This window comes from Podarcis tiliguerta (genome assembly GCF_965153285.1).
Source record: "Podarcis tiliguerta genome assembly, chromosome: 9".
Taxonomy (NCBI): Eukaryota; Metazoa; Chordata; class Lepidosauria; order Squamata; family Lacertidae; genus Podarcis; species Podarcis tiliguerta.
In genome coordinates, this window is record NC_139542.1 from 27260699 (window position 1) to 27288447 (window position 27749).

Sequence of the window (27749 nt, forward strand, 5' to 3'; positions counted from 1 at the left end):
CTTTAATCTCAATGCTGCTGCTATTGGAAACCATCTAAGGCATGACTTACAAAATGACTTATATTGTGAAACTTCATAGACATTTCCAACGAACAGTTATACTGCTGGCCACTTTTTGTATGGTGAGCATTGTTATTTCAGCATATTATTTGTACAATGGCTACAAACAGGAAAATGAACTTTCTGAGATCTCTTCAGAGGTGGAATGTGGAGACCTTCCAGTACTGTTGCCATACAAGTTAGCACCGTGGAAGATGGTTAAGCCCATTGATCCCTTAAGGACTGATCCTGTGGTACTAGTTTTTGTGGAAAGCCAGTACTCTGCACTTGGCCAAGACATAATAATGATTTTAGAATCCAGCAGGTTCCAATATCATATTGAGATTGCTTCTGGGAAAGGTGATCTTCCTGTGCTTATAGATAAAAACAAAGGCAAATACATTCTCATAATATTTGAGAATATCTTTAAGTATGTGAATATGGATTCCTGGAATCGAGGCCTTCTAGACAAATACTGTGGAGAATATGGTGTTGGAACGATCGGATTCCATAAGAGCAGTGAGAACTCTCTACAAACTTCTCAGTTAAAAGGTTTTCCTTTTCACATTCATGGTAATGTGGGTGTTAAGGACTGTTGCATCAACCCTTATTCTTCTCTGCTCCATATGACTAAATCATCTAAGTTTGATAAAGGTCCTTTGCCAGGAAATGACTGGACAGTTTTCCACATAAATCATTCAGCCTACCAACCTGTTATATTTGCAAAAGTAAAAACACCTGAAAACCTCCCACCTCCTGTAATTAAAAGTTCTTTCCATGCAACTGTTGTTCATGACTTGGGTCTTCATGATGGGATTCAACGTGTTCTTTTTGGCAACAATTTGAACTTTTGGCTGCACAAGCTCATCTTTATAGATGCTATTTCATTCTTGACTGGCAAGAGGCTTACGTTGTCCTTGGATAGATACATTCTTGTTGACATCGATGACATCTTTGTTGGAAAGGAAGGAACAAGGATGAAGGCCAATGATGTTCAGGTAAAGTGTGCAAAAAAGGGGCCTTCTATGCTACAGTGATATTACTCAAACTTTGGGTGCAAAGTGAGATTTTTAAATTGAACTAATTTTATTTTGGAGTGCTCTCTCTCTCTCTCTCTTAGCTTTATCTCCCTTGTACCACATGTATGCAATCAAGCAGGATGGCTGTCTTAGACAGCCCAATCTAGAAACCAGGTGAAATACTTATTTACAAGATGGGTTTCATTCCACTGAACTAAAATGACTTAAATCAAGCACTTTTGGGTGGATTGGACTATTACTAGCATCCGATTCAATTTAATAGTTAATAAAGGGTCTTTGAGACTGGCTAATCTTGCTGTTTATTTGTTTTGATAACTTGCATTGACCATAGTTTCTTTTGACAAGATATTAGCAATCTTGAATTTGTTTATTTATTGCTGTTGTTGTGGACAATTAATGCAAGTGATATGACTGAAAAGAAGAATCTCAGGTTCTGAGAGCTTAAGCAGAGCTGTGAATCTGCATTGTTTTGTATTTTGCATGTTGCATTGCTCATGAAAATAGACTGTGTAAGCAGTATTTTAGCTCAGGTTGGGTGCCAGAGTATCATTTGATGAAGTGAGCCTGAAAGTGTCTGCAATGCAACCCAGTGCCATGCCTATGAAGAAGTTTGTCTCATTGATTTGCATGAGGCTTGCTTCCATGTAAGTTTGGGTAAAACTCAAGCTTAGTTACTGATTTCAACCATAAGATAGCCTGGGGCAAAATATTCCTGAGCTCTTCTCTTTACCCTGCTCATTATTTCAAAGAAAGGTGTGGTTTGCAGTCAAGGAGTCCCTACTGAGGAAAGTTTGTTAAACTATTACCAGATAACCCACACATCATGCTGTTATATATGTGCAATTTTGCCTTTTTATCGTGACCATTTCCCATTCTCTTTCAAATGCTCTGCAGTAATAGTTACTGCAGGACTGGTTTTTATTTGCAGCAAAGGTAAAATGCAGTGCAGTTTCCACATTTTTGAAGAACGGAGACAAATTATTTAGTGACAAACTCATTGCTTTTTAACTGAACACTTATACAGTGGTACCTCGGGTTACATACGCTTCAGGTTACAGACTCTGCTAACCCAAAAATAGTGCATGTTAAAAACTTTGCTTAAGGATGAGAATAGAAATTGTGCTCCGGTGGCGCAGCAGCAGCAGGAGGCCCCATTAGCTAAAGTGGTGCTTCAGGTTAAGAACAGTTTCACGTTAAGAACAGACCTCCGGAACAAATTAAGTACTTAATCCGAGGTACCACTGTAACAGAAATGCTGCTAAAACATGCTCAGAAAGGAGTTGATTTTCCCCATACGTGTACATGTCAACTGTTTGTTTATATGGGAGGAAATAAATGGATGCCCTTATGGTTACAGCAGCCACAGAGCATTAAGCTTCTGAGAATCAGGCCTCCTTGTGTCTCAGTAATCACATCCTGAGTTCTGTTTCCATGACTATATTCTCCAGGAGCAATGTTGCTTCTCTCCTTCAGTTATGCCATCTACTTTCTTTGTGTACAGAACTTAATGTTTTGAAGACAGCAAAACTCTGCATAGGGCAGTTTGACCCCAAAGAGATCTGTGGACAGAACCAGCTCTTGCAAAATAAACAAACAGAACATGTGCATTATGTACTCTTCTTTTAATGAGTTACTAGCTATAGAACATCATGACCCATGTCCTAGATGAATGCCAGTAAGCCCTTTTCAGTGCCAGGTGGGAGTTTGCAGCCATTCTACAGGAAAATTCACCATAATATCTTATTGGGTATATATTGGAATCCAATCATATTTAGTGGTATCTCTGCCCCTGAATTATTCCCAATAATGCAAACTATCCAGTCTCTGGGAACATCTTTGTTAGTGAGTTAATCATTATGTAGTTATGTAAGTTCTATGCTTGATAAAAGGATTACCTAGACCAAATATAAGTTGTATCATCCTCTGAAGACTCTATTAGAATAAACAAATACCTCAGTCCCTGGCTAGAAAGGGGGAGACTTCTGGATAATGTACCAGCTACATCCAGCATGGAATCTCACTGTAAACACCTTCAGCAAATTCATTTGGAAACCTAGCCAGATGGGTGGGGTATAAATAATAAATTATTATTAGTATGATTATGATTATGTAATTGGTTTCGTAATGCAAATTGTGTTCATGTAGATCAATTACTGCAATCCTAGATATACACACAAATAATAATAATAAGAAGAAGAAGAAGAAGAAGAAGAAGAAGAAATGTCATAGGATTTTATGGAGTTTAATTTCTGTATGTCTTATGTTGTATTCCAAATGAAGTATTCATTTGTCTGCAGAGGTGTAACCTTTGAAGAAAGCTATTTTTCTACTCTTCAGCTTTTTCCTCTTCCTTATTAAGAGAAGTTGGGTGGTAAAACAGATGGCCAGAGAGTACCCTGTAAAACCCAAACAACATGGTCCAAGAATCTATCAGCAATTTATTACTTTGGCTTTGTGTGCTCAGAATACCAGAAAGTGCATTAAATAGTTGAGAATGTAAGATACAAAGGAGAAAGTGTGTGAGAGAGCAACATTTTAACTCTGGATACCCTTTTGGTTAGTAATCGCAGACTCAATTGAACTGACATTAAATTTACTGTAAAACAACAATTAAATACATTGCTTTGTAAAATACCATTTTGAATTAGCAATTCAAAGGTTAGGGGTATTTAAGCAGTTTGGTAGACACATATAAGAAAAACAACAAATGGTCAAAGCTGTATATTATGTAGCTGTAACTTTCATTTCTTAAACACAGTTAAAGATGTATGCTCTTAATCCATTCTATTTAATGCCAATGGCAAATCTTTCATTTTCTGCAAATCCTGGGTATGAAAGTCCAAAACATTTGAAAACCTGTTGCTTTCACATGGTGGTATAGCATGATGTATGGGAATTGCCCTAGTGTGTAAACATTTGTTTATGATATGAATAATTCAATAAAGTGACAAACTTTAAAAAGCAGTAGTAGGCACAGGAAAAGCAACTTCTCTCTTCAGTTGCTCGGGGAAAACTTAAAGGTGTGCAACAGCATATTCTCTTTAAAGAAAACTTACTATCACTGTCTTTTTATTTCTTTATTTTAAAAGCCTTAAATTCCAGGATGGAGATGAATTCTAAAACTGCAATAGAAACAGCTCTTTAAATAGCTGTTATGTTACACAGAATCTGGAGAAAATATCTCATTAAACTGTAATCTATTCAATGTTAATGCATTCCATTAAAGATGTTGTTAGCAGTGTCTGATGCAATGCATCTTCATTACTATTGATATGGAAGGAGTTGTCCTCAGCAGAACAATGACACAATGAGCGAATGAGGTAAAGATAATGTAAATCAGTTGAAAATCTGTTATCGAAAGGCATATTTTTGTGTGAATACTATCATATTGGATTGTGCTATTCTACTCAACACATTGCATGTCTCAACTGAAAATAAGGTGCTGAACAAGGAGGTTGCACATGTTCCGCACCTGTGCGCTGCTCATTTCAGGCTGGCAAATTAATGCAGGTTACATCTTGGAAGGTGGAAGGGAAAAGGGGTAATAGACGAGGGCAGATTTATCAAATGAGCTTTCTATGTTGAGATTCAACAACAACAGACCCGTGTACCAAGGCCACACTAATTCTTGGCACAGTTCCCATATAAACATGCATGCACCTCTAGTTGTTTCCAGTCAGAGATTACTCAATATATTAAAACTATAAATAATTGAAAAAAAATAGCTGCCATTTAATGCACCCCAAAATCTTCTGCCTTGTGTGGATTTCATCAACTAATGATATTTTATTTAGCTAAAAGCATTTCTAGATAGTGTTTCATTTTTGGGGGGAAAATATCTAAAGTGGTTTGCTACAATAATCTAATGCAGTCACAATAAAACATATCAGTATAGTATTGAACTAAAGTAAAAAAAACAAACAAAAAAACCTAGCATCAACAGTCGGGTACTGCCTGGACCTGGGCACAAATACACAATGGATGAATGCAATGGAAGCACACTGCTGTTGGTGCCAGCCACATTCAGGGTATGGGAAGATAGTTTCATAAGGTAGATATCACTATGGAGGATGTTTGCCTCCACATTAATGCAAGCTGAGAGTTCTTCACATCATAGCACAGCACAGGGGCATTGTATGAATGTTGTAGGGAGCTAGCAGTCAGGGTGGGAGGGGAGGTGTTACATTCTGGTGACTTGGGACTCAGCTACATTAGTCAAGAAAGTGTTTTGAATGCTTTATAAACATGCAACACTAGATGGTGTTGTAGAGCACAAAACTTTTCTATGCAATTTTACATAGGGTTTTTTTCCCCTTTAAATTTCTTTAATTTATGAATTATTTATAGCTTCCCCCCCCCCCCAGTGTGTAGATACACCTTTGGTCCAAGGTGTTTCCAGTACCACTCATGAGCTTAACTTGCTGCTGAAAAAGAAGAAGAAGCCAGTGCCAAAAGAGCATATGCGGGGATGGGGGATACAAACTACCCTGTGATCCTCGGGTGAAGGGCGGTATAGAAATGTAATAAATAATAAAATAATAATAAATACATCTGATGGGGGGTGTCATCCTGACGAATGAGTATAGTGAGAGTGTAGTAGGAGCTTTCGTAACAGCGAACTTTAAGAACACAGGCAAGGGGTGAAATGGCAGAGTAGGGTCTTTTACCAATGAGGATTGGTTGTAATAGGCAACAGTGGTAGATGCCAAAAGCTTACTGAATGCATCACTGATGGAGTAGTATGTAAGGTACAGACACTGCTGGAGAATCCTCCGGGTAGTTTTCTCAGAATTTTCACACTGGAAACTGATTTGCAGAACAATATGATATATATTTCCTTTTGTTCATGGCTTTCAAATTAGGGAGCTTGGATGGATAATATAATTCCAGTTCTTAAAGCTGTCAAAGTAAATAGTGTTGTTGTTGTTTTAAATAAAGAAAAATAAATAAGTGAATTTCACTTAGTGACCTTAGGCACTAGTGACAGATTTGATGGCATGAAGCACACATCTGAAATATCAGAACTAAAAATCTTATTTGTATTAGCCATGGGCCATAACAAAATTACAGAAAAAATGTAACCATGAATAAAATGGAAAGCATGCAGCATCAAGAAAAGAGCAAACACATATTTTCAGAATCAAAGTTAAGTATTTTCACCATTTTTCACCTAAAGCATCATTTCAAAGTGAATTTGGAGATTTCTGCTTGCTTAAAACTCATAGCAGATTTGAACAAAATGCAGTTCAATAAGGCTTGCAAAATTACTCCCAGGGGTGGGAGTTGGTAGCATCCACATGTTTCCTAAAACTAGTAATTTACAGATAGAAAAACCATACATGAAACATAATACATTGAAAATGTGCTTTGTCCTGTTTTGCCAAAGTCTATGAAATGGCTTATTTTAGCTGTGACAATCTGAAGTGCTCTGGTGCTTAAATATCATATTGCAGCATAGAACCAAAGTAAGAATGTCTAGTCTTTATAAGACAGATTATCAAAAGTTCTTATATATATATAACATACATATACATCACTTAATTCCAAAGTTGGTTTCTAAGTGGCTTGCAAGTATAAAAACCAATTACATAAGCTTTAAAAATTTAAAAATCTACAGTTAAAATGTCCCATTCTAGTCCAGCCACCTAGTTTAACCTCTGCCCTAATAGTTGATGTTTTCATTGTAGTAGTATTGTACAGGTTGTCTGAATTGGAAAATCAGTATATAAATGTTTGGGATGTTTGTTTGGAAACAGTAAAGCAGTCCCATTAAAAGATTAAAATGTAAAAGTAAATAACTAAAATATGCAATAAAACAATTCTGCTTAAAAATAACACGGTAATTAAAACAGGATATTTGAGTTGATAGATCAAGGAAATGCCTCGTGTCATGCCTAATGAGTAAAAAAAAAAGGAATCAGATGTGAAAAGAATGGATGGTTTTCTGTCTTTAATCTCAGTGAATACAACATGCAACTTAACATGAGGTGGCATATTCTTCATGTACTGCAAGAAGCACTCATAACTCTTTCTTGAGCCCTAAGGGGCATAATCAAAGTCATTAAGGAGTTCACTTTTTGCAGCTTCATGCTTTAATTCTGAAATTTGTCTACATACAGCAATTCTAAGATAAGAGGTGGAGCATTCAAGGAAATTGATATGCTACCCTACTGTCTTCATTATACGTTTTTAATGTCTGATATGTATTGCATAGTGACGACCACTGGGCAAGACAAACTATGGAAGGTCATTTGCTGGCATGCAATGGTGTACATCATGGGATAGAAGTTGTAGTGCAGCAACATCTGGAGGGCCATTGATTCTACACTCCAGTATATGTGGACACTCATGTGAATGAGCATAGTAGCTCTAGTAATTGTGTTGCCAGGGCAAACAAAGACAAGGAGTAGGTATCATTTTAGTTCACATCCTTCTTTATTCTAATATGAAGTTGCAGTTCCTTTTTGCTGACTTCTTGGGCACATGGTTTTCGGTGATAAACACGTAGCAGTAAGAGACCCCAGCAGAAAATGACTGCCTATGCAGTTCTAATACAATTTAAATCATGTTCAATTCAGTGCACATGGTTCATTGGAAACTTACTTTCATGTTCATATATATTTATTAGATTTCCATCAGATTATGGGAGCATGTCTTTCTTTTTTAAAAGAATATATCTATCTTTGCTTGCAGTGTTTTGTAATCACAAAGTTGTTCCATTGTAGACTTTTAAAACAAATTTCAATGAAATGTCTATTTAACCATTGCTTAGCAGGAACTTGTAGGCTCCTGTAGAGGCCGTGTGACTGTTTTTGCTCCTCCCTAGTCATTTTCCTGTCATGCCAAACTAGCCATGAACTGTAACCACAGGACAAACCTTTATGGCCTAAACATTGTTGTGTGGATGACACACTAACCCAAATCATGGGTGAGCTCAGTAAGGTGCAACAGCAAAATGATTGGTGAGGAGTGAAGTGGCTTCAGTCTCCTTTCCCAGAGCCTCCACACTCATATGTTTGTGCTATACCATTTTAGTGTGTCATGCTAATAATTAGACCATTCTAACTATGGACTTTCTGATTCATAGCTCAGTCTCTTAACTATCAGAATATATTTTGCTTCTCCTCTTCCCATTTCCTCTCTCTCTCTCTCTATATATATATATATTTGTGGTGCTGCTACAAAATAGTTTTTTCTAGGTTTCTAAAGATTTGGCAATCTGTGCATTGATTTTTTTCTCCAGCTCTATTTGCTGTTGATGGGTTTGGACCAGAGAACTGGCCCGAAAACTGAGTGGTCCTGTAATTTCTAGAGTTCTAAATCACACACCTAATTCCAAAACACTGCACGAAACCTCACTTGGCAAGCTGTTACTCAAACTAAAATGCAGGAGTAGTGCAAACAATTCATCTCATGTTCCTCACTCAAAATGTGTCCAGCATAGTGATGGGTGGCACTCCTTCAAGACTAGACACCTTGTTTCTAAAAGTTGGGAAATATAATGATTTCTGAGCCTGATATCAAATCCAGCAACCTTGTCAGACACCATCCTTTCTCCCTAAATTAAATGCCGATGGGGTGGCAAGATTCCTCTGGGGTTATTTCTGTAATACCTCCCTGCCTGCATCCTAGAATGCTGCATCTCTACAAATGAGTCCTAAATTGGCTGTTTTGCAGTGCAATCCTGTACATGTTTGCTCAGAAGTCCTATTATATCCTATGGGACACTCCCAGGTAAGTGTGTATAAAATTGCAACCATAATCAGCATTCTAGACTCTTCCATATTACATACAACCCCAAAAGAATGGGAAGCTTTAAGAGAACATTCCTAGTTGGGTCAGTAACAAATATGCTTTTTGGATAATGGTGAAGACTCGGTTTTAGCCAAGTGACCTGCTGGGTTTTAATGCTTCATTTCTTTGCTTCTACAACTTGGTCTTCAGTCTAGCTATTGACTGTAATAGTTCAGGAATGGAGTGAAGGAAACTGGAAATCTTTCATGTTTGCCTAGTAAATGTGTGCATATTTCTTTTGTCAAATGCCGAAAGTGCTCCTAAGGTGGTTCCAGACTGTCTCTAATTTCTGGTGGGATTCAATCACATACCAGCAATTTCAGGTTGTGCAATTATAGTTGATTAGGAGGTCTTGAGCAACAAACCCAGTCGCGACAAAATGAGACTTTTGTGTTAAGAATGTGATTGGAGAATGCTTTGGAAAGTGTGCGATAACTCTTGCTTTGACACAACAATGTCTAACCTCCTTGCAATTGAGCAATCAGAATGAATGCTCAATAACCAGGACATCTATAAGTGCCCTTAGCTGGTATTATCTCAGGTTTGTTAAATGGTAGGGCTGGTCTCCTGGGAATTAAAATGAAAGATGAATATAATGGAGCTGTAAAAAACCAACTTTGGCTTTCTTTTTGCTATCTACAAAGCTCAAAAAGAACAATGTGAAAGTTGATGTGGCTGATTTGGCCACCTTTTCCAAATAGATTAGTAGAAAATGTTATTCCACCTCTATATGTCACCTGTAAAAAAATTAATTAACACTATGTGACTGATTCTTGAAGATCACGGTTAAAAAATCAATTCAAAATAAAGGGGGGGGGGAAATAGGGTTGCCACCTTGTGCCCAAGCCCTTGGAGGGTTTCAAATAAAATGTCTATTGCTGAACACTTCAAAAGGATTGTTCCTGCTGCTACTTCTTTGTTTTGTTTTTCTCTTTCCCACCATCTTTGTTTTCTTCTCTTTCTTTGGAGATAAAAGACTTGCCTCCAACTTGAAACCAAATGTATAGCACAAAACAGAATTTGTATATGAGCCCCCTTTCCATATAATGTTCTCAGAAAAGGTTCAGGAGTTTCAATATCAAGGGCTGATCTAAACATGGTGACAGCCCCACACTGGCCTCTGAAAATGTATACCTACCCTCAAACATGGTTGCGTATATTGCATAAAAGACCTATATACTGTCTTATAAATGTTATTCTTGTACATAGACTGCTGCTGTGCACATACAATGGGCCAACCCATACCTGCTGATCATTTGGAGCAGGTCAGATGTTAAATAATGGTCAGGTGTAGAAAGGCATACAGCTATCAGAATTCTAATGCAGGTATGCTATAGAACAGTAGCTGAACTTCAGAGGTGGTGGTTGTACAAAACGACATAGATTTTAGCTAAGGCTTCCATATAGCTCTTTTTTTGTCGTTATTGGGATTAAGATCACAGCTTTCAGTTTAGCAGGAAGGTTCAATCCCTGACACTTCCAGTTAAGAGAATCTTGAATAACAGGTCTGGGTTTTTTTTGGGGGGGGGCCTTTCTGAGTTGTTGGAGAGTTTCTGTCAAACTATACACTGCTAGACTGGATAGATTGATAGCCTGAGGTGTGAGGTAGCATGATATGACTTTTTGAGGTGCTGACTCGTGAGACACTAGCATTGCAGTGTAGCAATTCAGTCTTCGTTTGGTTTTAGTCACTGCAGCTGACCAAGGTATTATCCGTATTTTCCTGCAGAATATTCTCCCTATCACATTTTTCTTTTCTTTTTGCAAGCCTTGCATAGAGCTAAAGCCATATGAAAATGCCTTTTAAGGAGTTAGGCCAGTGTTGTCTCCTCTGACTGATAGAAGCAGTCCTTTTTTTCCTTTTCTTTTTTACTATTATTAACTGTTTTAAATAATTCCAATTTATAACAAAAAAACATTTTCCATTTTCCTTTGCCTATCTCCTGTGTCCATTTACAAAGCTGGTGTAAGTTACAGAATAGCTTCATTTATATCTAATGTACATGTGAAACATCATGTTTTGGTGTATTAATATGTCCTGTTTCTAATAAGGAAACAAAACAAAAATAAGCAAATAGCAACTTTCCTACCTCCACATTCTATTTTAAAGTCTGCACAAAACTTCTTTCTTATCATTTATTTTACCTAGAGCATGTGCAGTTCTTAAAATGGCTACAAATGTATTGAAATTTATATGGAATTTGGAATGCATTACTTGTTTGTGAGTAGCAAGCTTCTTAAAAAGGTAAAGGGACCCCTGACCATTAGGTCCAGTCGTGACCAACTCTGGGGTTGTGGTGCTCATCTCGCTTTACTGGCCGAGGGAGCCGGCGTACAGCTTCAGGGTCATGTAGCCAACATGACCAAGCTGCCTCTGGCGAACCAGAGCAGCGCATGGAAACACCGTTTACCTTCCCGCCGGAGTGGTACCTATTTATCTACTTCCACTTTGACGTGCTTTCGAACTGCTAGGTTGGCAGGAGCAGGGACCAAGCAACGGGAGCTCACCCTGTTGCGGGGATTCGAACCGCCGACCTTCTGATCAGCAAGTCCTAGGATCTGTGGTTTAACCCACAGTACCACCCATATCCCTAGCAAGCTTCTTAGGATAACAAAATAGGAGATAAATACTTTTTTTTTAAAAAAAATTGTCCATTAGCATTTTAGAGACCAACTAAGTTGGTTCTGGGTATAAGCTTTCGTGTCCATACACATGAAAGCTTATACCCAGAACCAATTTAGTTGGTCTCTAAGGTGCTACTGGACAATTTTTTTTATTTTTATTTATTTTGACTGTGTCAGACCAATATGGCTACCTACCTGAATCTAAAATAGGAGATATGAGAGATTGAACCTGGGATCTTTTCCATGCAAAATATGCACTCTACTACTGAGCTAGAGTCATTCTTCAGAATTTCATTGATAAGTACTGATAGTTGTCTTTTCACATTTTTTCATCAGAGCTTCACATAAATTGGCTGTACTCATTTGTAACAGTGAGCAAAGAAACTTGGCTTAATAAACCAGACTATGCACAAGGTGCATGTTGATATAGACAGCCCAATAGCTCCCACTTTGTCAGTGGTGATGGGTGGGAATTTTCCTAAGAGAGAATTGCTACCTGGTGATTTAATATTGGAGGCAAAGCTCATACCCGGGTCCTTCCTATTTCTTAGCTTGCCCATCCTTCACACTAGCCATTATGTGACATCAGCTCACAGGAAAGCACTTTATAATGAACCACTTGTGAAGATTTATCACTGCTGCTGCTTGTCCGTGTTGGAAAAATGAAACTGATAGGGCCCTGATCTTTGGTTACCTGTTTCCCACACTATGGAGAGTGGGTTTGCATGGTTTTCAGGGTTATGTAGCCCAATACAGTACTGTGCATTACAGGGTCTGTGTGGGTGTGAGTGTGGGTGTGTTTGTTTGGTATAAGAAAGTAACAAGGAATGCTAGTTCCTATATTATTTGTGGGAAAGGAAAACCAAGACCAAAAACTTTTTTATTAGAGTGTAGCCAGGTTTTCAATTATGCAGTGTGTGGTAATATTCTTTTTAAGCTGTCTAAATTATACATTGTTGCACCTGAGAATATAAACCTGAGTTTCTCAAGTAGCAAGTGATGCTTTTCCTGCTGTAGCTGCTGCTGTTTGTTTTTCTAATGATATCTCTGTGCTATAAAAAGCAATTGAAATTTTGACTGCTTGAAATGTTTTATGGTTTGGACAGCAGGTCATAAAATATCAGTTCTGAGGCTCTAGTTTTCTCTGCAACAACCTTTGGAAATAATGCAAACAAAAATTTGTAAGCCATGCTGTAGTATTTTAAGTTCTGTGCTGGTGTGTTGATTTACCATGCTTTAAACTTTGAGTGATTGGATTCAAAGAATCATAGAATTGTAGATTTGGAGGGGGCTCTAGCCCAACCCCCTACAATGCAGGAATATGCAGCTGGCTCATCCAGGGATTGAACCCACAACCTTGACATTATCAGCACCCTCTAAGCAACTGAGCCAGCACATCAAAGCCCTTAATGTTTGTGGAATAGTTGTGTTCAAGTTTCTTTGCTCACAAGGGCCAAGCTTGGTGCCAGAGCTAGGAAATTTAGCCAGCTGGCAAAGGTCTTCAGTTTCTGATGAAACCATTACCTTGTCGGAATGGGCCCTGAAAATCAGATAAAAAAATTAAGGCAAGTGGAAGGAAATCCAGATGAAAAACAGAAACATAAGGAAGAGCTAAGGCAGGTTCAATCTGGATCTCTAACAACAGTGACATCTTCTGGTGTAGCCTCTGCATTAAGCAGTCTACAGTTAGACCAACAGAACAGTGTTCCATACCTGCTCTGCTGGTTAATGATGCAGACTGTAGGAGGCCCTTTTCTTAAAGCCTGTTAATAAATGGCTCTAAGCAGAGTCTTTTTGGGTTGTTTTTTAAAATGAGGTGCTGATTCTCATATCTTGATAGAAGTGCCATGGGTGCCAGTACATAATGGCTGTCATGGCTGACAAGACTCAGTTCCATTGAGTAGTTTCAAATAAAAAGCTCTGGTCCTAGGCATGTACTAGTTGTCAGTCAAAACAATATTTGCAGCTTTGTATTTGTCACTGAGGTCCCATGGGTACTAATTATATCAGCATCCACTGAGACCATTAACATTAGAAGTACGGTACCCATGTAATGTAGAACTTCAAACATCGAGGAGATAGCAGCCATGTCACAAAGGTAACATTTGAATGAAATCTCTAACATGATCATACCTAACTATTTTAAAAAATCAGCCTTGGTAGTTATTTAATGCCAAAGCCCTACCTCCTTTTAGTAGCCTAGTTCCTAGGGCAATTTAAAGTTACTAGTTTGGATTTAGACTTAGCCGTGGTTAGAGTAGGCACGTTAAAATCATTGGGATTTAAGTTAGTCATTACTAACTTAACTCCCATTGATTTCAGTGGGTATACTGCTCTAAATGTGTCTGGAACCAGCCCAATATCCTCATACGTATTCCATGTGGGGAGGGGAGGAATAGGCAGAGATAAATGGCTTAGGTTGGCTGTCAAGAATGCAACCATGGTAGTGATAGCATCATATGACAAGCCATGTGTCCGTAATGATGTACAATTGAAACAAATGTTAACTTCATGAACATAGGTGAAGTAAAAATGGTTAAAATTTGCCCACACCCTGTGAAGTTAAAACAAATTATTTCCCATATAAAACTCTGCTATTGTGCTTGTATTATGAGCTGCCACCCCATGTGGATTGCTCTATGTGTGAACCAGGTCTTAGAAGTGATCCATTTAAAGTGGTAGGTGCAAATGAGCCTAGTGTCTTAGGCTACTTATGCTGGCAAACAGCTGTTAAAACATTTGTAACAGTTTATCTGGAAGCAGTTAATCCATTGTTGGAAAATAAAAAGTCATTTAAAAAGCACTTAAAATGCATATAAAAGCTAGTTCTAAAGAGCTTTAACAAGCATTTAAAAATGAACATGAAGTCTGCAACACTAAACGTGCTTGCATGTAGTGCCTACTGAAATCATTTTACTTGCTTTTAAGTAAACAGGGATATGATTGTGTTGCAGCAGATGGCTTTAAAATGGACAGTTTCCAGTAAGTATCTAAATTAAATACAGATTAAGAGAATTAATAGAGGAAAAATATAATCACTGTTTGTACAGTTTTGTCTGACAATGAAAACATTCCTGTAACCTGTTTCATATCTCTCTGGGAAGCCATAAAGGAATTTTTAAAGTGAGTAAATGTTTAATTAGGAGCTGTTAGGAACATTAGGTACAGTAGCTTGAAATATTTCCACAAACCATTTCTTAAGAAGATAGCACACTCAGGATTTTGTTGTTTGCTGTCATTTTTTTAAAGGTTGGTGGTGGTAGATTTCTGTAGAGGAGCATAAATTTTATGAGTTGACTGCACAGTTTGAAGGTTTGGACACTTAGTGAATAAAAAGTATTGTTATAGGATTGAGGTTTTGTTTGAATTGTGCCTAAAGGTCTCAACAAAGGCAGATTCTGTATCTGCAAGGTTGTAGAAGGGACAGAACCTACTAAACTGGTCAAACTAATCTCTTTGTTAAAATAATGGCCCTAGCTGGGCCTGTAATCATCCACATCTGCATTACTAAATCCTGGGGCATGTTGCCCTAGAGACAATTAGATGGTAATGTTCTTTCAGAAGAGGATAAGCCTCTTCCTCCCTTAACCCGGCTGGATGCCATGTCATCCTAGTGGTAGGAGAACAAAGGTGAGAGAGCTAGCTTTAGCCTGGGCTTAAGGTGGAAGCAAAGGACCACCCTTGAAATGTAATTGGTAAGCAAGATCTGTTGGAATGTTAATGCTGTGAGCCTGTCCAACTTATGTTCAGGTTGTTTATATGTCTAAATTAAACCATCATGACATCAAAGAGAGCCAGTGTGGTGTAGTGGTTAAGAGCGGTAGTCACGTAATCTGGGTAACCGGGTTCGCGTCTCCGCTCCTCCACATGCAGCTGCTGGGTGACCTTGGGCCAGTCACAGTCTCTCAGCCCCACTCACCTCACAGAGTGTTTGTTGTGGGGGAGGAAGGGAAAGGAGAATGTTAGCCGCTTTGAGACTCCTTAAAGGGAGTGAAAGGCGGGATATCAAATCCAAACTCTTCTTCTTCTTCTTCAAAGTCTCCAACGACTTTCATTCCATGGAAACCAAACACTGAGTAAACACTGGACCCCTAGGAGGTTGGAGATTGGGATACAAGCAACAATATAATTATACTATGTGGTTTCACATTATGAAATGGGTCATTTTTGTATCCTGTGGACAATTCTAGCTAAAGATTACAACTGGCAAATCCTTCAAAATATTGAATCTAATATTCTCAAAATTTGTTTTGGGCCCACTATACTAGATGTACCTTGATGAAAATTTCCATATGCGTTCCAAATTAACCAATTTGTTAATTTATCTGAAGTGTACCAGTGAATACATGTGGCATGAAGCTCATTCAGGGCTAAACAAGACGTTCCACAGGCTATCCTCAACACTTCCAGTGTTCTGTTTTCATTTTAATGACAAGCAACCATGAGGGCCTCAATCAGAAGTGGAATTGGTGGGACAGCGTGCTTAACCATTAACTGTTTTTTCCACTCATTTGAGAATCCACCCCTTTTTCTATGTGAGCTGAGCAGTAGCTCTTGGGGACTGGCAGATGATTGGCAGAAGTTTCTCAGGATTTTCTGCAGTTGGCTTAGCCTATTCCTTTTCTCCAGAAACATGCATTTCTTTTGCTCCTTTAAATACAACTTCTTTATTATGTGATTTGTCATAAATCAGCATACAAATACTGTACATCACATTTTAAAACATTAAATCTCAGCAAATGATTTCCAAACTGCTGGTAATTCCTATCGTCTTAATAGAGAACAGGATTTTTAAGTAATGGTTTTCCTTAGGCCACTGTGTGATCAGCAACTACAAAAGCATGTTTTGCTGCTTGTGTAAAAATAAAATAAAAGGCAGTGTCAATACTTCTTGTTCTCTCAGTTTTAAATAGAAATCTGAATGCATTTAGACAAAAGCTGCAATCCTGTACCCGTTTCTCTCACTGAAAATAATGGGATTGATTTATGAGTGGATATGTATAGGGGTTTACTGAAATCTGCAGTTTTTGTTTCAGGTTATTTCCCTCTTTGTCATAATGTATCATTTGACTGAAAACTGCCAAAAAGAGTAAAAAAAAAAAGTACCCTACCTATGTGTTTTATAAACTGTTTGCAGCCTCCATTAAATTACTGAAAAATGTGAAGGTGGCTTTTAACCAGTTTTCTTCTTATCTGTCAATTTCTCTTTCCTTAACTGATACTACATCAGTTGTGGTTTATTTTTATTACATAATTCTTGCACAATAGCTGAATATGTCTAAATAAATTTCTATCAGTGAGTAGGCTATGAAGCATGCACCAATATGTTTATATAGTTCTATTAATGCAAACACTCAGAAGAACTGTTTATAAAAGCAAACATAAAAAGTAGAGAAAACCTTTCAACAACTTATCTTTAGTATACAGAATAGCATTTAGAAATGAAAATATAGACTCTGCCCCCATGAAAGCATACCCCCACACACTCTGAAATTTACACACACACATATACACACATAGCCCGAGCCATCTGTTGCTATATATTTTTCATGTGTTTTAACATTTTTCTTTTAGAACGTAAATGGCAAGTAAAATGTCAAGTTACCCAGAAAATAATAATAGGCATGACAACCAAATGTGAGCTCAGCTTGTTTGTCTAGAAAATAGTTCACAGGATAGCAGCATCCTTCTACGCTGGTGCGGCTGCTGTCTGTTTCTTTTAACATTCTGTTACATTTTTTAAAAAAATAATAATAATATTTTATTGAGCAACAAAAACGCAGTATATGCAAAGAGAAAAACAAGCAGTAACAACAAAATAAGTTCAACACATGGGAGCTTTTGATAATAGTCTAAAGAACAAGAAAAAATCAGGAGTGAAGGAAATAGAATTACAAGAATGTATCCTTCCACAATGGTTAATTGAGATCTGATTTTAACTTTTTAACTTGTTCTTACTGAAATGGTTTTATTTTTTTATTGCTGTAATCTGCTTTGATATGTTTTTTTTATCACACAGTGGTATACAAATGTTTCTATAAATGAATCAAAATAAATAAAATTATAAATGGGGTATAAAAGCACAATGCACATTGCACAATGGAGAGAGAAAAAAATATTTATATATCACTGTATCACAAAAATATATCACAGTGGTTTACAACAATATAAAAGCATAAAAATAGACAATAACATCATAACACGTTAAAAACAAGTTAAAAGCAAAAAGAAATTAAAAAATAAACAAACATTGATAGTCTATTGTGGGGGATGTACTCTTAATTGCCTGCATAGGCCTGATTAGAAATGTTTTCAGCAGGCATTTTTTAAAAAATCAGATTGTGAAGGGAATTGCCTATGTAACTGCATTGTCATATATTTAATAAATAACTACGAAACAGGAGTTATATTTTCAAAGAGACACACAGGGTTTTATCAGCATCATGGTCCTTATTGATTTTGGTGAGGATCATGTGGTTTCAAAGTTTACTGCAAATTGCAAAGTCCATGCTGAAGCCTAACCAACAACTGTCTCAACTAGAGTGCTGGGTCTTCAAACTGGGAGTCAGGGTTAAAAGTTTTGCTCAGTCATGAGTCCAATAGGCAGGGCAGAATCTGATGTAATTGTTTTAGTCTGTTTGGTCTCAGTGAGTTGCATGACTGAGACTATTGTGTTAGCCTGCCTCATGGTTGGCAAAACTTATTTCCCTTGAAGAAATGGCCTGGTTAGTGGCCTTTCTCATTCCTGTTTTTACCACCCAGTAAGCTCTCTGAGGAGAGATACCACTTGAAAGGCACTGTGGCCCAGGAAGGATACACTGAGGGCTTGGGCACACTTTGTCCAAAGCCGCTGCTGCCCCCCAAAAAACCCCTGGCATTTTCAGCCTGATCAGGTGCGGAAGTTAGTAATATAGTTCAAGAAGTGTCTGTAAATCAGAGAACATTTAATCAGTTAGATCTGACTTGACTTGCGCCTTTTTCTGGAAGAAAAGTACCTAGCTGAATACACTTAACACTTCAAGGGCTGACTATTTCAATGTGTTTTACATTGGGCAGATTTAGTTTGCAATCCTATATCCACTTACCTGGATGTAAGCTTCATTGAACTCATTTGAACTTACTCCCTAGTAGACATGAATAGAATTGTGCTGCTAAGACTGTTTTTTGGACTGTCTAGTCTAGTCTAGTGGGAACACCTGCTGTCTAGGAGCAAGATTACAAAGGAGTCAGCAAATGTATTTTATATCAAAAGCTGCTGCAAATTCAGAAGGCCTGAATCTGAATAAACTTGCTGAATTCCTGTTTTGCCAAGGTTTATCTGCCCCCCAACCTTTGCATTCCTGATTAACTGCACCAATCCATGTACTTCAGCATGCATTAAATTCATGTACTACTGTTTATGCTGACAGCTCAAATAAATGGCTTCCAAAATGGCCAAGTGAGACTGTAGATTAGATTCAAGTAGTTGCAGAATAAGCTTTTTGTGCATATTTTAGCATAATATTCTCCTTTTACACAAAACATATGAGGCTGTGATCCAGATGACTAATAGTATCCTTCTTACAGAAAAGGTCCTCCTTATATTCTTACAATTGGCTTTGTATAATTATCAAGCTGTTTGGGCTGCAACAAGAGTAAAAGAACATTGCTCTTGTTGCTCTGAGAGAAATGACTGTGTATGCCTGTTAGAAGAAAGAAAAAGGCAACTTCTGCATAAATAACATGATTATGTATGTACCTGATGAATTTTTAATTTATATCTGTTTCAGGCTCTGCTTGATACTCAGAACCTTCTGAGAGCTCAAATTGCAAATTTCACTTTCAACCTGGGATTTTCAGGGAAATTTTACCACACAGGTAAGGGGGGGAAACCAGAAAAATTGGTCTCAATCGTTTTGTGTCTTTGCAGTGCATGGAGCTGAAATTGATTTTGGTGTTGCAGCTTTGTGCTATAAAACGAAATGAAATGAGAGTGAAGAACTCTCAGAGCCTGAGGGAAGAAGAAATCTTCCTTCAGGAGGATAAAACCAGAAAACCAATCAACTCTTCCTTATGTTGTGAATTTTACAAAGTGAGTTAGTCTGGCACTCAAATCCCAAACATTTTCAGTGTTGTATCAGTTTGTATGGCTGATGTCTTATCCACTGTAATGTCATAACTCTGACATTCTGGTACTGCAGCAATCCCGCTATCTCAGAATGCATCTACAAGTTTCTTGCAATTAGCTAATGAGCTCCAACTATCATTTTGGGATTCATCAGCCAAATTCTGGACAGCTGCTATTGAGAATTTTTTTCTGTCTCTTAAAATCTTGGCCTTAATTAAGATGCTGAAGTTTGACCTGGTATGCAAGTTCAAAACAAATGGAAAAAGCTGTTTTCCTTGACATTATGTAATACTTTGCTGAACAGAATCACAAGTGTTATGCAAATTGATGCAACTGTGTAGTGATAGACTGGGAGATTCCACGTTAAACCCAGTCAAATTTGAGAAGTGCATTAAATTGTAAACCACTTATCAACAATTGCCATCAACTAGCTTTAAGCCGCAATCCTAGTCCACACTTGGGTTTAAGTCCCATTAGAACTCATTTGGATTTACATCTGCATTCATAGGATTGCACTGTAATAATAATTACAGTGGTACCTTGGTTCTCAAACTTAATCCGTTCTGGAAGTCCTTTCCAAAACCAAGGTGCGCTTTCCCATAGAGAGTAATGCAAAATGGATTAATCCATTCTAGACTTTTAAAAACAACCTCTAAAACAGCAGTTTAACATGAATTTTACTCTCTAATGAGACCATTGATCCATAAAATGAAAGCAATAAACAATGTACCGCAGTCACACAGTTCATCAGTCAGTAGCTGTACTGGGTTCCACACAGTCACAAAAACAAAACAAAAAGAGCCACAAAAATAAAAACACAAAATAAATAGCAAAAACAGACCGCAGCGTAACACTCAAAACGGAAGTGTGGCACTCAAAATGGAAGTGTGGTACTCAAAATGGAGCATGTTTGGCTTTCAAAAAAAGTTTGCAAACCGGAATACTTACTTCTGGGTTTGCAGTGTTTGGGTTCTAGGTTGTTTGAGTACCAAGGCATTTAAGAACCAAGGTACCACTGTAGTCATAACTGTTATAAGATAACTCTGCAGCCCTTCCAATGCTGATATTGAATACTGGATCCCCCCCCCCCCCCGGCTCTTTACATTTGATTTACATTTATATCCCAGCTTTCCTCCAAGGATGTCAGGGTGGCAAACCTAACTTTCTTCACCTCATTTTATTCTCACAACAAACCCTGAGTTCTTTCTTTTGTTGTTCTTTTTCTGTTTTGGCTAACCTTCACTGGTTTTTTGTGTGAAATAATCCTGGCAGGGATTACTGTGGTCATGGGGCCATCGTGATAACCACAGCCCTGCTGCACACACAGGTTGAGGCAGAAGGTGGCATTGGAGGAACAGGCAGATTGTTTTTCCAGCCAGCTTTCATGCGTCATGTCACGCATTTATCCATAATGTTACTGTTATCTGAGATGCATGTTCCCTTTTTGTAATCATGCAGAAAGAAGAATGTTATTCTACGGTAAACTGGAATATCTGATTGCCGTTTGCTCCAATTCAGCAGTAAAACACAGGCTTTCCTGGGAAAGGGCCAGGACCAGGGGGAAAACCCTGCTCAGACATGGAGCTTTGAAGCCCAGACCTGTGCCTAGAAACATGGCACAAAAGGAATTACTAAAAGTTGCAAAGTCCATTTTGTCCATCTCCAGCTGTAATGGGAAATGATTTTAAAGTAACAGTCAGTTGACACTATATTTGCTCCTCCTCCTCCCCCTTGTTCCACCTTTTTCCCTGACAGGGACTCAAGGTGGCTTACAGCTAAAATAGTAATAGCTAAAAACATAGGGGAAATAAATCATAAAAAATATAAACATTACTAGGGTGTGTGAAATATATATTAAAGGCAGGTAGGTGGTGCTGTGGTCTAAACCACTGAGCCTCTTGGGCTTGCCAATCGGAAGGCTGGCAGTTTGAATCCACGGGACAAACCTCCAGGTGGTCCCCACTCTCCCATTTTGAGGGTGTTGGGTGGTGTTGATGAAAAGGCCAGAAGAGGAAGAGGAAGTTCTGTTGCTTAAGTGTAGCTGCAGCTGCAGCCCATTGTCATCACCTTCTGGTGCAGAAGGAGAAATGGAGTGCCAAAAATGCCAAATATTGACTCACCTATGAATGTCAGACAGTGCAAAAAAATGCCAGTCAAGATGCACCCCAGTTTACCATACTCTCACCAATAGAAACAGTTTGTAAAATGGCTGCTGTGCTGAGAAGCAGGGAAAGGATTAGTTAATTTGCATCGTAGCTGCAGTGTGCACAAGACCTGAATCTCTCTGGTGGCATGTAAAAGCACTGCATCTAAATAACTACCACAGAACAGATCTCTTTATGTTGGCTCACCCCTGAAATGGCCATATTGTCCAATGACAAAAGTCATTGGTTTTAATGAACTCCTAAAATCTAATGATCCCAAGCAGTCTATGGCATCATTTCAGCTGCCTGAAATGCTGTTTCAGTTCTAAAACCACTTGCTCCTCCCTGACTCAAAGAGCACCAGTAGGAAAAGAAGTTTTATCAATAGAAAGGCAGAAGTTGTATGTATGAGGCTGTATATACCACACCAGATAAATCAGGATCTTAAATAAACAACCACAGCAAACAAAAACAAAACAGATTGTTCATTTGTAAGGCTCAGAAACTGGTACCATTATTAATAATGGCACCAAATAAGATTAATGTAACATCTCACCAGTTCAGGGAGCTACTTGATTTATTATGTCACAAAGAAGTTTCCAGAATACTTGGCTAGAGTACTGGTGAATCTCATGGGGAAGAATTTCCCATAAATGTGGAGCAGTTACCAATGACACCTTTGAACATGTTGTTCAAACACAGATGTTATTAAGACAATGCTTATGTTCAGTCTTATGGATGGTGAGGAGGCACAGCATCTTTCACCAGGATAAGACACCCATTGGTTTTGACTGCTTTGTTACACTGTGAATAAAGTGGCCGCCAGTGGAATAGCTGCTGCATAAATGGGCTGTCACAAATTGATATCACCTTTTTTATTCAATTAAAACCTTATGTTCAAACACTCGAGCAAGATAGTGCTCCTTACCTTGTCTGTTGTACACATATAACAGGATCCAACAACTCATTCTTCTGCCCTGACCCTCAGCACTATTAATCAGTCACATTGGCAAGTATAGCTACAAGCGGAAATTGCTCACCAGGCACACAGTTTGACTTCTTGGACATTACCGTCTCACCCTGTCCCTGGCCTCAAACTCTGTAGCATTCTTACGTAAAATGTGGTGATTCTGGATTGCTCACAGCTCTGCTTGTCTTAGAATACTTAGCCTGGCAAAATGAAATCCCATCCTCCAGGTTTTTGCCAGTTTTCTAGATGTTAGTTTTAAGTTCCTCTGGAAAGATCCACACCCCATCCCTTAAATTCGTGTGAATGATTTTGTAAATATGCAGCCACAATGTTTTTAATACCACTTCTTTTCCAAATCTGCACCTGGGTGCTTGAAGTAATTTTTTCTTCCAGACCTGGAATAAATCATATTTCAAGCACCTTATTTTTATTTTTGTTCCCCCCCCCCCATTAATGGTGCTTTCTCACTTTTGTGGTTGGTTTTCTAGGTAAGTATCTAGCCACATAGACACTTCATCAACTGCATGCCTTGAGTGACTTGACCAGATGAATTGCCTTCTGTGTGAGCTGCCTTCTCTGTTTGGCTGTTGGTTGCTTGTGAGGCTGGGTTGATCTTCCTGCCAGAATTTGTTGTGATCTAATTCTAAAGTTCATTGTGCTTTTCTCAAATATTTGTTAAAGCATTATTTTTTTTTAATGAAGTGGAAAAGTTATTCTATGAATCTATTTATTTCTGCAGGAACTGCAGAGGAAGACGAAGGCGATGACCTATTACTGGGGTCTGTGGATGAATTTTGGTGGTTCCCTCATATGTGGAGCCACATGCAGCCTCATCTCTTCCATAATGAATCATCCCTGGTAGAACAGATGATCCTCAACAAAAAATTTGCCTTAGTGAGTTTAATTCATATACTGTGGATTTGGCAGTTTTGCTTCCTAATTCATAGTACACATTTTCCCCTCTAATCACATAAATTTAGTGTTTTCCATTTAGGGAATGTATTGAAATGCCTCTTAGATCAATTTATCTGGGCTGCTGTTCTCAGCTTGTTAAGAAACGCATTTGAATTCAGTCATGCTTATATGATGCCACTGGACAAGTCTAATAAAATCACAGAACAGGCACAGCTATTTTGCAGCACCTCCTCAAATCCAAATCAATTGTCATTGCACTTTTACCAATAACAGTCCCATAACCAGTTCAGATGGAAATAGACCCTGGCCACTTTCATGATTTCAAAGGTACATTTTCCAGCCTCTGGGATCAGGGAAATTGCCACCAGCCAATAACCACGTTCCTTGCTCAAGAATGACCATGACCATCAGCAGGATCACCAGCAAGATTAAATGCGAGAAAGCTCTGGGCCAGCCCCCAGTGATACAGCTTTGAAGATCATATTCTTAGTCATTATCTGCTTCTTGGTCAGAAAATGCTGTCCATTTTGGTACATCCTAAAGTTAAATAGGGTGCTGCTTTATACTGGGCCAACTCATTTTCCCATCTATCTTAGAATTGTCTACATTGAGGGCTCATCCACACTTCTGCTTGTTCCATCTCTTTCCCCAAGCAAAACCCACTCTTTACCATAGAATCAGAGCAAACATCGGCTGAGTTTTCTGCAGATTGACATTGGGTCTGATTCAGTGGTTAAAAAGTAGGTTTTCCTAGGGCAAGTGGCAGAGCAAACAGAAAACTGCATGGACTTGTGCCTAGAAAGCATGGGACAAGCAGAAAACCACTTGGACCATTGCTTTCTAGGCACTGAGCAAGCAAAGTGTGGTCGAGCCCTGACTGGCAGCAGTTTTCAGACAGGGTACATTCCCAGCTGTACCTAGATACTGGGCATTTGTCAGGATTTACGATGTCTCACACAAGACGCGGCAAGCTGGCAGTTTTTATTACTCTTAGATTTATTTACTAATTACACAGTAGCTGCAGCCCAAGCTCTCCCAGCTCAGTCCTCACTGGATGAACCAGTTGGCCCTACTGGATGACATTGTCTACGCCAGCAGGATATCCTCCACCTTTTGCCCCACCTCCTGCTGGGCTGACATTGCCCCTGTACTCTTCCGTCTACTCCGAGGAGACTTGGGGGTGACCAGCCCCTCCTCCTCCTCCTGATCCAAATGTAACAGTGGCTGTTCCTCTGCAGCAGGCTCTGTCTGCCCTGCTGTACTGTCTTGGGAATTTATAGCCTGCATTCCAGAGTGGGAGGGGCTTACATCACTCTCAGTGTGGGAAGGAATCAAGCTTCTACTCCCCTCAGCCTGCCCTCCTTCTTCTTCACTGTCGCATTGGGAAGGGACGTCCCTGACAGGATTGATGCTGGAACCATCTGAATGCAAAGTGAATGGTCTACCACTGAGCTGTGTTCCTTCTCCATATTGTATTCTGTTTCAGGCTTTAAAACAAGCATTGTTATAGAAATAATGCAGAAAAATATGACAAAATGTTTCTTTGTTTCCTTTGTATGTGACTACTTATTATTCATATGGTAACATAAGTTAAGGCTATCACATGTCATATATATTATAGTACAGTATATATATTGGTGGCCTAAAAAGATAACCTGAACTGCCACCTATGAACAAATGACAAGATTACAGTAAAAAACTATTTGCTTACCTTTACAGTTAAGCTTTAAGCCCCTAAATAAGTTTCCCGAAAACTATTTCTTTTAGCACAATCCTCTCTCTCTCTCTCTATATATATATATATACACTGTGTGTGTATTACACAAGTCCCATTGAATTCAATCAGACTTACTCCAAGGAAAGTGGATTTAGTATGAAATTTGTATTTTCAAAATCTTTTTTCTCCACAATTAGCCACAGTTGTGCTATTAAGTGTACAACAGATACTGAATATTCATATAGAAAGTATTGAAAATACACTGGGGTTTTCCATTGTAAGTATAAACATTCAGATAAATTGGGAGCATACCTATATATTCTTATTTGTTTTAAATTCACATAAATATTAAACTATCCCAGGGGAATTATGCAGAAGTACCTTTATTGGCTAGCCCTGTTTTGGGTAAGGAAAATTGTATCAAGAATACTGCTAATGTTGTTTTTAAAAATTATACTTGAAGTAAACAACAGCAGAAAGCCAAAAGATCTCCATTTTGCCTGAAATCTGCTTTCTGCTCTTAATTCAAGTATTTTTGTATACATTTTACATGGGTGAATTAATATATTGATAACAAATATGTCAATAAGTTATTTATGTGTGCAGTCATCCTATAAAGTTATGTTTATAGGATGTTTCTTAGGGAGAAATCTTTAGCATTACTCTTACATACAGTTCTTGCATTGCAACCTCTTGTTTCAGCCTAATTTTCAGAAATATAAGAGTTGGTAAATGGAGAACTGCCTCATAACCTTCAAGGACAGAGAAATGAGAAACCGGATTCTTCAGAGAAACAGAGAAAAAAGATTATATATAGGTGGCAGTTACATAATCATTTTTAAAGACATTCCAATTAGGCTGCTGAAACGAAGAAATCCATATAAATCAATGGTACAAATTCTTAAGAAGAACAATATTGAATTTAAATGGGAATATCCTGAAGGGATTTCTTTTGTCTACAAAAGTAAGAGACACAGATTGACCAGGCCAGAGGAGATAGGTAAGTTTCAGAGAAAATACAAGGAATTGATGATAGAAGATGAGGAGGACAAAGACAAGGGTGCACCAGTAGGAACCGGAGCCACCGGTGGGTTGGATGCAGACGAAAAGGAGAAGAAAGGGGAAAGGACGGATGAAGAAGAGGAGGAAGAAGAGGAAGGGGAAGAGGAAGAAGAAATAGAAGAAGAAACAGACAGATTGTAAAAAGTAATAAAAAACAACCTACGATTTATATTTATAATTAGGAAACATAATGGCGTTAAAAATATGGAATTGGAATATTAATGGGATGAACGGAAAAAAAAAAGGAACAAGGTGGAACAATATTTAAAAAAGAAAAATTTGGATATTATCTGTCTCCAAGAGACACATGTGGCAAGAAGACATAGGAAAATCTTGATCAACAAAAGACTTGGAAATGAATTTATATCATCCGATAAAGAAAAGAAAAGAGGAGTGGTTCTATATATTAAAAATAAATTCGAAGCCCAACAAATATTTAAGGATGAAGAAGGAAGAATTATTGCTGTACAGATCATTTGGCAAGGCGAAAAATTGCTAATAGTCGGGATCTATGCACCTAATGGAAATAAGGCTGATTTTTATAAAAAGCTGGAAGAAAAATTGTTTGAGTATATGGATCAAAAAATAATTATGATGGGAGATATGAACGGGGTAGTCTCAATAGAAATGGACAGGCTAAGAGATAAAGGGACGAAAGAAGGTAAATTACCTAAATCTTTTTTTGAAATGTCAAAAAACTGCAACTTGATTGATATTTGGAGGCTGAGACACCCACTTGAAAAACAATTCACGTTTTACTCAGAACCAAACCAGTCAATGTCCAGAATTGATCAAATTTGGATCTCCAATGATTTAACCCCAAGAATCATGCAAATTGAAATCCAGCCAAAAGTAATCTCAGATCACAACCCAATTGAATTGAAATTAAAAAGTTTTGAAGAAAGAACTTTTAGATGGAGAATGAACGACTACCTCTTAGATGATCAAAAAATTTTACAAGACGCGCAAAAGAAATTGACGGAGTATTTTGAAGATAACTGTAACAAAGGTACAAAGATGAGTATTGTATGGGACGCTAGCAAGGCGGTGATGAGAGGGTTCTTTATACAAAGGAACTCAATTAAAAGGAAGAATAGAGAAAAAGAAAAGAAGGAGATTTTAAAACAAATAATGGATAATGAGCAAAGACTAATCAAAAATCCAAACGATCCTAAAATCAAACAAAGTATTAAAGTGCTACAAACACAATTTGCTATGATAATAAATAAAGAGGTGGAGTGGAATATTAAAAAGCTAAGACAGAAAAATTTTGAATTTGCCAACAAATCCGGGAAATGGCTTGCTTGGCAAATTAAGAAGAGAAAAGAACTAAATA

At 38.0% G+C, this 27749-nt stretch overlaps 1 protein-coding gene across 2 annotated transcripts in view; it reads left to right on the forward strand.

Annotated features, from left to right (window-relative positions):
• Positions 1-6: 6 nt before the first annotated feature.
• Positions 7-27749, forward strand: part of LOC310685254 (bifunctional heparan sulfate N-deacetylase/N-sulfotransferase 3) — a 62525-nt gene continuing 34782 nt past the window's right edge. For both annotated transcript variants that reach the window (XM_083457239.1, XM_083457238.1), the window contains exons 1-3: positions 7-1037; positions 19268-19355; positions 23459-23613. In XM_083457239.1, coding sequence (XP_083313365.1) covers positions 42-1037; positions 19268-19355; positions 23459-23613 — 1239 coding nt within the window. In that variant the 5' untranslated portion in view covers positions 7-41. The remainder of the gene's footprint in view (positions 1038-19267; positions 19356-23458; positions 23614-27749) is intronic.